Source organism: Xyrauchen texanus, chromosome 6 (genome assembly GCF_025860055.1).
Source record: "Xyrauchen texanus isolate HMW12.3.18 chromosome 6, RBS_HiC_50CHRs, whole genome shotgun sequence".
NCBI classification, from domain to species: domain Eukaryota; kingdom Metazoa; phylum Chordata; class Actinopteri; order Cypriniformes; family Catostomidae; genus Xyrauchen; species Xyrauchen texanus.
The window spans coordinates 42,358,483-42,372,447 of NC_068281.1; the positions used below are offsets into that span (position 1 = coordinate 42,358,483).

The 13,965-nt window shown below is 38.1% G+C and overlaps 2 protein-coding genes across 4 annotated transcripts in view; both read right to left on the minus strand.

The window, feature by feature from the left end:
- LOC127645727 (zinc finger protein 420-like) overlaps window positions 1-13,965 on the minus strand; it is a 451,613-nt gene that overhangs the window by 55,174 nt on the left and 382,474 nt on the right. The gene's annotated exons all lie outside the window — the stretch shown is intronic.
- Window positions 1,033-11,604, minus strand: LOC127644824 (gastrula zinc finger protein XlCGF7.1-like). 3 transcript variants are annotated; one of them, XM_052128222.1, is made up of 4 exons: window positions 11,499-11,604; window positions 10,737-10,793; window positions 4,728-4,841; window positions 1,033-1,841 (listed from the first exon to the last, which is right to left on the minus strand). In XM_052128222.1, the coding sequence occupies exons 3-4, from the start codon at window positions 4,822-4,824 to the stop codon at window positions 1,171-1,173; spliced, it is 768 nt and encodes a 255-aa protein (XP_051984182.1). In that variant the 5' UTR covers window positions 4,825-4,841; window positions 10,737-10,793; window positions 11,499-11,604; the 3' UTR covers window positions 1,033-1,170. The 3 variants fall into 3 exon arrangements, with proteins under 3 accessions (XP_051984182.1, XP_051984184.1, XP_051984183.1); XM_052128224.1 differs by lacking the exons at window positions 10,737-10,793; window positions 11,499-11,604 and adding an exon at window positions 10,835-10,962; XM_052128223.1 differs by lacking the exon at window positions 11,499-11,604 and having other exon boundaries at window positions 10,737-10,851.

Here is a 13,965-nt window from a genome sequence, read left to right on the forward strand (position 1 = left end):
CCATGGACTTAGGATAGACCTCACCGAATTTACCTGTGATGCACCTTATTGATCTCTGCCTGCATCACCTTTGTCTATTGATGGACTAACTCTTGAAATTAAATACATAGACTATCAATGAATTGCCAACAAAACCCTTCATCTGCCAACTAACAAAAGGACAATGTATCTAGTGTATGTGAACTTCTGCAGCTATAGGATGGACTTCAAAGTCTTACAGTTCATACAAAATCTTTTTTTAAACCACAACTTGCATTGCACATATAAGTAATATTGGCATTATATTCACGCTGTTAGCCAGAGGGGAACTGGCCCCCACAGTGATTCTGGTTTCTCAAAAGGTTATTTTTCTCCATTAATCAACATCTTATGGAGTTTTGAGTTCCTTTCCACAGTCGCCTTTGGCCTGGGGTTATAAATACAATTATTATTTAATTACTTATTTTTAAACATAATTTACAATCGTATTTTATCAAACAACACAATGATGACTCATAGACATTCTAGATATTACAGTTTTATTGTCTTAATGCCTGATCTTCTGTAAATGATGCGTGTTGTGAAAGGCGCTATACAAATAAAAATGACTTGACCAGGCCTCTGCAAATGATCCAGAATGCAGCAGCACAGCTGTTCTTCAACGAACTCAAGAGAGTGCATGTAACACCCCTTGTTTCTTTTCACTGGCTGCTGCAAATTAAGTTTAAGCCTCTGATGCTGGCGTACAGTCACTAGGTCTAATCATTCCTGCAGAGCTACGCTCCTACCAGAAGGCTGCGTGTCAGCAAATGAGCGGCACAATGTGGTACCAACACAAAGACGCACCAAATCACTTTCCCACACATTTTACTTCACTGCAACTCGATGGTGGAACGACCTTCCCAACATCCTCCGTGAAGCACTTGTCACACAGAGAGAGAGTTATACCGACATTTCATATAACCTCTTGAGATTTGTTTTTATTAAACTCTTCCCACAATGAAGGCATGTGTACTGTGAATTTGTATGCACTTTTCAGACTTCTTTCCTGACTGAAACATGAAAGGCATGTTGTAGGAGCTCTCATGTGTTTAATTGTCTCATGTGTCTATTAAACTCATTCCACAATGAAGGCATGCGAATGGGGACACACTTCAGTTTTGTATGAAGTGTGCAGGGGCATTAAGGCATCTACTCCGTATGAATTTTGATGTGATTTTTAAAGGTTCTTCTATGTGTGAAACTTTTTCCACACTGATGGCAGTTAAAAGGCTTCTCTCCTGTGTGTATTCTCATATGTTCGTTTAGGTTTTTTTTATGTTTGATAATCTTTCCACACTGAAAACATGCAAAAGTTTTCTCTCCGGTGTGAATTTGCATGTGCTTTCTCATGTGCTCTTTATAACTTTTGAGGTGTGTGTAACACTTGCCACACTGAAAGCATGAATACGGCTTCTCTCCAGTGTGAGTTCTTATGTGGATATTAAGACTTGCTTTGTGTGTGTAACTCTTTTCACACTGATGGCATGAATAAGGCTTCTCTCCAGTGTGAGTTCTTATGTGCCTTTCAAGGGATCCTTTTAATAAGAAACTATTTCCACACTGAGGGCATGTGAAAGGTTTCTCTCCAGTGTGAATTCTCATGTGCCTTTTAAGGGCTACTTGAGTTGGAAAACTCTTTCCACACTGAGAGCAGGTGAAATAATTTTCTGTTTCTGTTCTTCGAGTTGTGTTTTGTGAGAATTTCTTTTCAGTCTGTGAGCAACTATAAAAATGTTCACCAGTTACAAATTTAGCAGGTTCCTGATACTGATGATTCTCCTCCATTTCATTCAGTTCTTCCTCTTTCAGCTGCATCAGGTCTAAAATTAAAATAAAAAAATCAATACAAGAAGATTAAATGTAAAAAAGAATTAAAAGGGGAACCAAACAATAGCAGAACGCACCAGAGGTCAAGTATTTGTTCATAAGCGATCTCTTTTTCCCTCAAGGTTAACTGTCATTTTCACATCAAGTTGTTTATCTTGGAACAGACAACACATTTCTGTCCACCCTCTGATTGAAAATGAATTGTGCATTTGTTGGTAATGGCAGAGCAGCACTGACTTCAACTGCTTTATGTCTGCCCATGAAAAATGTCTCATCTGCCAGAAGCCAGTATTGTTATACCTATAGCAGCTTTTCTGAATCCTGGTCCTGGAATATCCCAACATTTCACAATTATGAGTTCACATTCAGAGAAATCAAAACCATGTAGTCTTAGGGGTACATTAAGACCATGATTGGGAAACACTGGCCAATAGCCCTGTACAGCATCGGTAAAGCTCTTCACTACTTGGCTTTTTGAAATAAATACTCATTCAAGATTTAGAAAACGTTTGGTGCAAGAAATGGTAGATGCTAATTGCCTCTGGTTATCCATAATTATGGATAATAATACACAAATGTAGTGATATGCTGTAAACACACATTTAATAATGCACATTAAGGAAAAACAGGTATCAAAACGATGCATATCATTAGAAATAACTCTGTTATTTTGGCGAGCTCCACAAGACATTAGAGACAAATAGTTATGGCTAAGTGGTATGTCTGTCACCCCTCCATTCTGAATCCGCAAGTGTAATACCTCTGAATGAAGACAACGAGATCTCAGCAAAACAGTCTTAAAGTGTGACACCCTCGGCCAAACTCAAGTTGTTTGGAGTCTTCTAGTGTGACGCTGGCTTTAGACTCTAAACTTGTACTAAAGGAGGGATACAATCAAGACACGACTGATGACAGGCCGTGGGAAAAAGCTGTAACTCTTAGCGGCCCGGACCAGGAGGGAAGCGTGTATGAATGACAGACCCTGCCACTTAAGACTAAACCCTTCTTTGAACTAGGGGCTGAAATGATTAGTTGACATTATCAACAACATCAGCAATAAAAAAAGTGACAAAAAAGTTTGTCAAAGTTGTTCCCTCTCATTTATCGTAACATGAAAATCACATTAAACTCTAATGATGACGCGCGAGAGCAGCACTACACCTCACGCCTGACTGAGGAAAAGAATTACACAGATCACAGTCTAGATGCACTTTCCAAACAGCTTCGGGTGATTTAGATTGTGAAGTATGAGAGAATTATACAAAATAAGTAAATACAGAAGCACTCTCGTTGGAATAAGCAGAATAAGGCTCAAATAAGCTTCAAATAAGCACAAGCTGAATAATTGGTTGATAGCTAATGAGTGATTGTTGCAATAATCGAATAATTGCTCCACACCACTAGTCTCGCACTTGTCAATTTTCTATAGCTCCACCAGACTATTGGGGTGTGATATATTGCATATAAGAAGAGTTTGTTTCACTGAAATTGTGTGTATATCTGATTTGCTGTTGGCAAATAATCATACAATTTATTATGTTTATCGGCATTTATATCAACCATCGGCAACGCTGATCTCTAGATATCAGTTTAGGTTAACCACAAGTTACCACTGTTTCATATTAAATAACTGAAGCTCCTGACCCATATCTGCATGATTTTATGCACTACACTGCTGCCACATGATTGGCTGATTAGATAATCCCATTGTGCCAGATGGGCTTGTTTGAGTATACTGTAACTGTTGATTTCTTGGGATTTTCACACACAACATTCTCTAGAATTTACTCCGAATGGTGCCAAAAACAAAAAAAAAACATTCAGTGAGCAACAGTTCTGTGGACAGAAACGCCTTGTTGATGAGAGAGGTCAACATAGAATGGCCAGACTAGTTTTTAATAACAAAGTCTACGGTAACTCGGATAACAGCTCTGCAAAATTGTCGTGAGAAATTTATTCTTAGAATGCTATTCTGAAATGAGAGTTGGCACTATTTTGGCGGCACGAGGGGGACCTACACAATATTAGACATGTGGTTTTACTGTTGTGGCTTATCGTGTATGTCTCTTTTTATCAAATTGCCATGTTATCATTTACAGTCATTACATTTTCAAGTATCTTATAATGGGTCAGACTGAAGACGGGTTTTGTTGTTTGGGATGTAGAAGTCGTTTAATTCTTAACATGCAAGATGTTGAGAAAGTGTATAACAGAAGTAGATGTACATGTCCTGTGTCTGTTTAAAGCAATATGTGAGGGCTCCACACAAACTTCATCTCAGATGTAGATGCTAAACAGTTAGGTTCGCTTATAACATGCATTAAGAACGGCACCAGATGAGCATTTCACCAGACATTGAATGAGAAGCTAATTAATCTTCTGTGAACTAGCCTAAAAACAAACACTATTCTGGAGTATCACTGAAGCAGTTCACCAAAATAAAGTCAAAATAAAAGTCCTAAGAAATTACAAAGGAAATGTATCACTATTGTAGTGCATATAAGATTTGTGTGGCTGTACGCTGGAGCGTATTTTACATTAATAATTTAAATCGTTTTTCACAGTTACATGTAATAATTACATAAACATAATTTAGCCTATTTATTTGTTGTGTGAGTTATGCTATTAAAGGGCTGTGCTTAGCATAATAGGAAAATGTGCAGATTACCGTAAAACCGGTTTAACACTTCTTTTTTCTCAGATGGTAACTGTACTACCAAAAACCCTGTGGCATAGCTAGTATTCTACAGAAGTCAGTCAGTCAGTCATACATGCTGGGAACAACATGAGGATGAATAAATGATAGAATTAAAATTTTTGGTGAATTTAATTTAATTTGCTCAGCAGTGATTATATAAAAATCAAGAATGGGCACCAACCTCTTTGTTCCTTTGGGTCTTCATTCTTTAAACTGAAATGTTCAGAAATACTGATGTCTTCACACTCCTCTTTAATAAACTCCATCTTCAGTAGCATGTCAAGCAGATTTCATTCTAAGGTTTAGAGAGGGTAGAAAGTTATGACAATTATTATTAATTATTCCTTCTGTGGTGAAGAAACTTTTATTAAATTGGTTTCAGCAGATTGCCACACTGTCTATTTGAAAGGTTTTCAGTGATAAGAGTTTGCAAGGGAGTGGTAAATGACACGCCACACAATAATATTCCTATGGACTGGGTATACTTAGTTTTTCTTTGTTGTGCCTGGTAGAATGGGTTTCCTTATGTGAATTCAAACACGTTCAACGTGCACTACGACTGCGTTGTGATACGCTTTTAGTGTAGTCAATTTACATCACGCATACTGTGCATGTTGTAATCGAAGTAAGAGTCTGTGCAGATCAGAGCAGTGGAAAGAGGTTCTTGCTTGGACTTGTGTGGACCAATGAGCAGAAAATCACAAGACCATTTTAGTTACATGATAACCATGATAGTTGTTTTGCATACGAATATGATGGACATGTGGCGAGTTGTCAATCAGTTATGATAACACACATATATATATATATGTGTATATATATTTTCATCTCCTTTTCTCCCCAATTTGGAATGCCCAATTCCCAATACTTGTAGGTCCTTGTGGTGGCACAGTTACTCCCCTCAATCCGGGAGGCAGAGGACAAGTCTCAGTTGCCTCTGTTTCTGAGACAGTCAATCTTATCACATGGCTAGGACACTGCGGAGACTCAAGATGTGGAGGCTCATGCTACTCTCCAGGATCCATGTACAACTTACCATGTGCCCCATTGAGAGCAAGAACTACTAATCTAGACCACAAGGAGGTTACCCCATGTGACTCTACCCTCCCTAGCAAATGGGCCAATTTGGCTGGAGTCACTCAGCACACCCTGGATTCGAACTTGCGACTCCAGGTATGGTAGTCAGCTTCTTTACTCGCTGAGCTACCCGGGTCCCCATGAAATGGTGCTTTTGAAATTACTTCAGTGGAAACTGAAGAATGTTTTGGACGTGCAAGCTTGTGAGATGTGCACTCATGCTCACAGAGTTGAATCGGACACCCCAAAAAAATGATCTTACTTTTTGGATAAATGTTCTCTGGTTTGATGAAACAATTGAACTGTTTGGCCATAATGACTATCGTTATGTTTGGAGGAAAAAGGGTGAGGCTTGCAAGTGGAAGAACACCATCTCAACCGTGAAGCATGGGGGTGCTTTGCTGTAGGATGGACTGGTGCGCTTCACAAAATAGATGGGATTATGAGGAAGACAAATTGTGGCTATATTGAAGAAACATCTCAAGACATCAGCCATGAAGTTAAAGCTCTGTTGCAAATGGGTGTTCCAAATGCACAATGACCCCAAGAATACCTCCAAAGTTGTGGCAAAATGGCTTAAGGACAAGTCAAGGTATTGGAGTGGCCATCACAAAGCCCTGACTTCAATCCGAAATTTGTGGGCAGAAATCAAAAAGCATGTGCAAGCAAGGAGGCCTACAAACCTGACTCAGTTACACAAGTTAATTTTGGAAAAATAGGCCAAAAATTCCAGCAATTTATAGCGAGAAGCTTGTGGAAGGCTACCCAAAATGTTTGGCCTAAAGGCGGGTGCACACTGTACGATTTTGGCCATGATTCTGCCGGCAATCTTACAACGTTCAGTGTGACATTCACAGAAGGCCGATTAATAGCCTTTGCGATGATCTTCAGCCTCCGACGAAGTTTGGGCAGTGTCTGAAATTTAGCATTGCAGCTGTATAGTGTGACTGCTATTACGATGGCCAGATGAGATATTCTGCTTCTAATAAATAAAGAAGCAGAAAATACTTGGAGAAAAGTGTAACACATCAGCAATATGAAAGCATTATTCTCTGAATTAAATAAATACAGAGATTAGGCTGCAAAATGAAAATAAATAAATGACTGCATTTTCTCTTTTTTTTTTCCTTTACAAAATTATTGTAATTAATATTTTACTTTTAATAAACTTACTTTAAAACGATAATTTTTTGTCTTTTTAAGATTCACACTGCTCCAATTTTATTTAAAAATAAATAAAGTAGAAAGACTGAACAATTAATATTTATTGTATACGTATTTATTGAATGTTTTACTGCAAATCAGCAAATAGAGTTGGATACAATTATAGAGATCTATGTCACATATGTGCATCATCCATAGGGAATTTGCAAGCGTGATATATTATCAGCCTTTATGAATTTTTGAAATTTTGCGAGGCCTATAGGTTACTAACTAAAAGAGGAGAAAGACATTCTATAACCCACCTTTTTTTGTTTTTCCCAATGTGAACGGTGAAGTTTGTAATTTTTCGGGCCACAAGTCTTTATTTCCACAATGAATATTTGACTGTGGTAGCTCATTATTACTGTAGGCTACCTCCAGCACTCACGTTTATTCTCAACATCTGTAATTTTCTGTATTTGTGATCAAGTTGTATTATTATATTGACAAAATCTTTTTTGTAAATGTTAGCATATGCTCGTGATGGAGTGGTATTGGAGCAATGGAACTGCTGATGTTCTGACTTTCAGAGAGAAAAACAAAATGCTCCTCCGTGGTGGGTAAATTTCACCATTTCGCTTCTATTCTGCTACACTCCCATAACGCGAGTCACGTTCACCAATCGGGACTATTGGGACCACAGTCGGCTATGGTGTATATCGTGCAGTCTGACAAAATGTCGCAATGTGCCATTGCAATATCAAAGAGTTCATATCGTACAGTCTGACAAGCAACAATGGTAAAGTGTGCACCCGCCTTAAGTTAAACAATTTAAAGGCAATGCTACAATTACTAACAAAGTGTATGTAAACTTATGACCCACAGGGAATGTGATGAAAGAAATAAAAGCTGAAATAAATAATTCTCTCTACTAATATTCTGATATTTCACATTCTTAAAATAAAGTACTGATCCTAACTGACCTAAGAAAGGGAATGTTTTCTACGATTAAATGTCAGGATTTGTGAAAAACTGAGTTTATTCGGTGGAGAGAGTCAGCAGCTTCAAGTTCCTCGGTGTCCACATTACTGAGGAACTCACATGGTCCGTCCACACTGAGGCCGTTGTGAAGAAGGCTCACCAGCGCCTCTTCTTCCTGAGACGGCTGAGGAAGTTTGGAATGAACCACCACATCCTCACACGGTTCTACACCAGCACTGTAGAGAGCATCCTGACTGGCTGCATCACCGCCTGGTATGGCAATAGCACCGCGCACAACTGCAAAGCCCTGCAAAGGGTGGTGCGAACTGCCAGGAACATCATCGGAGGTGAGCTTCCCTCCCTCCAGGACATATACACCAGGCGGTGTGTGAAAAAGCTTCGGAGGATCATCAGAGACTCCAGTCACCCAAGTCATGGGCTGTTCTCACTGCTACCATCAGGCAGGCGGTATCGCAGCATCAGGACCCGCACCAGCCGACTACATGATAGCTTTTTCCCCAAGCAATCAGACTGTTGAACTCTTGATCTATCAGGATCAATAATTAGCACTGCACTTTATTAATCTATAATCTCACACTGGACTGTCAACATATTCTCCTCAATACAACTGCTATATATATATATATATATATATACACACATATATATTTCATATACTCCCACTTATTGTATTGTATTGTATATTCTGTTCTATATTCTGCATTGTATATAATTACTGTGTTGTGTAAGTATGTGTACATCTGATTTGTAAATTGTTTTGTGTAAGTATGTGTACATTTGATATGTAAATTGTTTTGTGTAAGTATGTTGTTTATTGTAATTGGTATATGTCTCGTCACTGTCATGACTGCTATGTTGCTCGGAACTGCACACAAGAATTTCACCTACTGTTGCACTTGTGTACATGGTAGTGTGACAATAAAGTGATTTGATTTGATTTTGATTTGATTTGATTTTATTCAATTAATCAGGGGCCGATAGTTGCATTTTGACTATCGAAAAAAATCAACAGTTTCCGATATTTTTTTTGGTTTCATTTCTCCATGGCCAGCACTGAAGAGTTGTAGAGTCTGAATTAAATGGTTCAAAAACATAACGGTGCCTTCTAGAGCAAGGTTTTTCCTGCATTGAAAATTGTGCGGCAGCCGGCAATGTGAAATTTGGTGACGAGGCAAATTTATTGATATAAAGTGCCGAAAGCAAGATAACATGGCACTAAATATGCTTCACATGTGGTACACATATATGCGTGGGATGTATGAAAACAGGTCACACTCGTGTGTCTCATGATCCACAGAGAATCTGCAAATGCGCACGTGTGGCAACCGGTCTTCAGTCGATAAGCGAATTCCGGTAACAGGATAGCGCAGAGCGGATTGATGAGCAATAAAACTGGGCTTCCCTTGGTATCATGGCACAAAACAAACATAATGCGACCCATTTGAATTCTATCTTTGAATTTTCTTTTTTAAAGCACTATGGAGAAATTAACCCACTTCAAACGGCAAGACAGACAGACCGAACAGCACACTGACTTGGGAAAGAGAAAACACCTGCACCAGCAACACTAAAGGTTAAAGGTTATAAACTATAAAGAAAATCATGTGTAATATATTTCTTGTTCTAATGATGTTTGATATTAGGAAACATACTGGCCTGGTTTGGATTGAGATATTTCCAGAGTCACAATGATACGAGAAACAATTTTTGTTATGGAGTAGGAAACAAACATATTTACTATAAAAGTACAGTCCCAAATCAGTAAAGTGGTTTACTCATGAATAATATAACTAGCCCTTTAGAAATAAGGTGTTAAGTTCGATTTATTTCCCACTGTTCCTTGAAGTACAATCGTTCAGAAGTTTCTAGATGCTCAGATGATCACAAATAAATACATTTCATAACAAACATGAATTGCAATTTTGTAATAAAATGAAAATGCACTGTGATGAACGTGTATGTCATCCACCACTGAAGACCATTTTTGACCCAGGAAAAACCCTGGAGAGGTTAAATAAAAACAGTCACTGACTGTTTTTGCGTTATGTGACTGCTAATCAGAGAGAAAGGTCCTTCAAAAGCAGGTTTGAAACATAAATAGACAAAAAAAAAAACAAGGTATGCATGCAATACACTTTATTATTGTCATGGTGCAATAAATCAATCATTTAACAATCAAAGGTGGTTTGATATTTCATTTGTTTATAACCAAATCGCTACACTGGAGAACTGCATTGCCGACGAGGAGGAGATAGCAAACACAGAACGTTCCCCTAACGTTAGCATATGTTTCACGTTTGGTTATATTTTGGGGTAACCAAATAATAACGTTTTATTAACGTTCTCTTTTTGTAACCAAAAACTAACCTTCCCAGAAAATTTCAGGGAGGTTTTTTTTTTGTAACAACCTAAAGAGAACGTTCTCTAATGGTTAATGTTAAGTTTTAACAAACGTTAAAAATGTATGGGGACGTTCTGAGAACAAAACATTGTTAGCTGAGGACGCTAACATTAGCTGCTCGAATGGTTAGAACAATGTCAACAATGGAAACTTCTTACCAATCCTCTTCATACGATTTTTTGAATAATAATAATAATAATAATGTATTAATTATTATTAATAATTTTAAAAAGTAACTTATGATTTACTGCAGAACAGTTTTTTCCGTTAAGTAGTTTTTTTTTATTTTAACTATAAAGTTTCCCAAAGTTTTCTCCGTTCAGACAAAATTAACTTCAGTCTAAACTTCATAATTTTATAACGTAGTTATGTACAAAAAAAAAAAAAAAAAAACTAATAATAATAACAATAATACAATTTTTAGTGTTCTAAAATATTGCATACATGTCCGATATATAACTCCGGTGATTTCTAAGGAATTGTCAATATGACGCACTCATTGTTTGCACAAACACCTGAAATATCGCCACATGCACCAAACAAGTCTATAAATGAGAAAACACTCACCAATTTCATGACTTGCTGCGCGTGTCTTGTTTGGCTTGTTCTGATAACTCAGTGAACCTTAATCAGACAGAATCCAAATAAAAAAGTAAGTTTCTTACCATTAAAACATTTTTTTCTCAATTAACTGCACACCAAGCAGCAGACTGAGTCGTCGTGGTCACACTCATGACATCGTTCTTCTTATTGGTTAATGTCTGTTCACTCATAAGGAGCATACCGCCATCTATAGTGCAGACTCAATGGCTTGCAAGTGGTGCTCGCTGCAGAGCAAGCTCCTCCTCGCTAGACGTCCAGCGAGGAGGAGCTACACGTAAGCTGCTCCTCCTCTCTTGACTTAGTCTAGCTCCACCTCTATGGATCTAGTGAAGCGCCACTCATTTCGCCACCTAATGGCTGTTAACGTTAATGCAGGACCTTCATCAGATCGATCTTAACCTAATGAGGATTTTTTTAGTATTGTTGATACGCAAAGATTAGGTCAAAGTAACCATAAGATTTGCATGGAACTGGAGATGCTGGCATAGCTGATATTGCCTGACCTTTCTTTAACATTTTTCATGATTTTTCAGCATTGTTACTGTGACAAACGGCATGACTAGACTATCTGTGCATCCCTGCTTTTTTTCTTCCCCATCGTATTAAGGCTATTTGTGAATTTATCTCAATTAAATTAAGGTAATAAATTATGCTCCTAATATGCTCAAACACTTATGAAACAGGAAAGGTTATTACATATACAAACAATAGTCAAACAGTACATACATGGATTCTCGTAGACGGGGTGACCTCCATGAAGTCTGGCACAGATGGGGTGACCGCCATGATGTTTAGATCCGGTTGGATCATTTGCTTGGTGACTGACTGTTGGCTTTGAAGAAAAAGTGACAAAACAGTCAAATTGAAAAACTGGAACATTTTCCAGTGTGCATTATTTTGTATTTATTCTAAGTTTATATGATAAAACAATAACACAAAACATTTAATTATTATACAACAATATATCTTCTGGAGCAGCCACATATAAGCAGAAAACAAAGTTGATCATATTGTATTATACCACAGTCAGTCTAAATACTGGATTCTGATTGGTGGAAGGTGGTGTGCATTAAAACAGTTTACTGCACAGTTAGTTCCAGTCAGTTTGCATAGACAGACACTTATAGTTATAGTCTCAATTGTTTTATGGAGACATGTCTGTCTTGCTTTGGCACATGGGCAGTGCCAGGAATTCTTTTTAGAAACATATGCTGCTATTCTGCAGCCCAGTCTGCTGTTGTGTGATATCTTTTAAGCAACTTTGCTTCCTTGCGTCCCCAAATATCATCGCAGTATCCATTTCTGACAGAACCTCCTCCTCGAAAATTATGAATGCGGTGTCCATTCGAGGGCGGAAGAGCAAAGACTTTAGATGCATGCACTCATGAGGAAGAATTCCACTCCTGACTGCAAATTCAGCATTTGTCTTGCATTCATCCAGTTCACAGATTAGGTTTTGGATTGCACCCTATGTTTTTTTCTGAACATGTATAGGCGAGCAAGGCTTAAAGAATGATTTATCAACAGCAAAGATGTCATTTTTGGCATCAATGCATTGGCATGACAGGTGCCGTTTAGCTGAAATTTCAGTTACCCTTTGCCTGTGCTTTCTATTAATGTGAACCAGCAAGTTCTTTTTATTGATTTGAATGCCACAGTGTGTGCAAGTCACCCTGACTTGCTGCCGGACGCATAATCCTACTACTGACGATGGTGCTGATGCTGGAGATGGAGATGGTGCTGCTGGTGTTAAAGGTGCTGCTGCTGCTGGAGAAGGAGGTGGTGCTGCAGATGGTGCTGATGCTGGAGATGGAGATGGTGCTGCTGGTGTTAAAGGTGGTGCTGCTGCTGGAGAAGGAGGTGGTGCTGCAGATGGTGCTGCTGCTGGAGATGGAGATGGTGCTGCTGGTGTTAAAGGTGGTGCTGCTGCTGCTGGAGAAGGAGGTGGTGCTGCAGATGGTGCTGCTGCTGGAGATGGAGATGGTGCTGCTGGTGTTAAAGGTGGTGCTGCTGCTGCTGGAGAAGGAGGTGGTGCTACTGCTGGAGATGGAGATGGTGCTGTGTGTAGAGGCTGTCTACCCAGCTAACAGGGAACGTTCCCACAACATTTGCTAACGTTCTGTAAAGGTTATGTAAATGTTAGGATGAAACGTTCTTAAAATAATGTTCATGGAACGTTCTTATGACGTTATAAGTGTTTGATAAACGTTCACATAACGTTCTAAAAAAACGTTCTTAGAACAATGTTCTTGGAACGTCCTTTTGATGTTATTAACAATTGGCAAATGTTCTCATATTGTTGGGAGAAAACGTTCTTAGAACAATGTTCTTGGAACGTCCTTTTGATGTTTATAACAACTGGCGAATGTTTTCATAATGTTGGGAGAAAACGTTCTTAGAACAATGTTCTTGGAACGTCCTTATAATGATATTAACAACTGAAGATTGTTCTTATAAGGTTGGGAGAAAATATTTTTAGAACAATGTTCTTTGAATGTCCTGTTGATGTTATTAACAACTGAATAATGTTCTAATAATATTTGGGGAAAACGTTTTAGAACAATGTTCTTTGAACATCCTTATAATGATATATAGGCCCAAGCACTTTTACTTTATTTTTTTGTATTCTTGCAAAATTTGGCTAGCCTCACAGGGCCATTAGATATAGGTCTAGCTAGAAGTGATTTAAATTTTAGTAATTTTTTGGCAAATAGCAGGGTTCCTCTGTTTGGCCTGTCTTTTGTTTCTTAGCAGTTGTAGGCTATGTTTAGCCTACATGTTAAATGTGAAGTTGGACTAAAATGAGTCATATTACTGGAGCCCTAATTTTCCATGAGCACTTTTTGATTCTTGATAAAGGACAAGCTATGCCCATCCAATGCATGCCAACTTTGTACTTTGAACTTGAAGAGAATAAAAGAATAGAAATGAAAAAAAGATTGTGCATCTTGTCATGTCATAAGGTGATATTTTACATAATAGTGGGTTCTAGCTCTGCTGTGTTTCATATGAATATGCCTAGACTATAAATATTTACATATTTACATTTCTCTATCATAATTTACCAGACTTTGATCCTTTGTCTGCTTTTGTGATTCTGACAGTGATTGTTACTTATTGAATTGCTCCATGAGACTTCACGTCACATAATATTAAGTTGTTAGTAGCCTTAGGAGCCTACACAGTCATTATG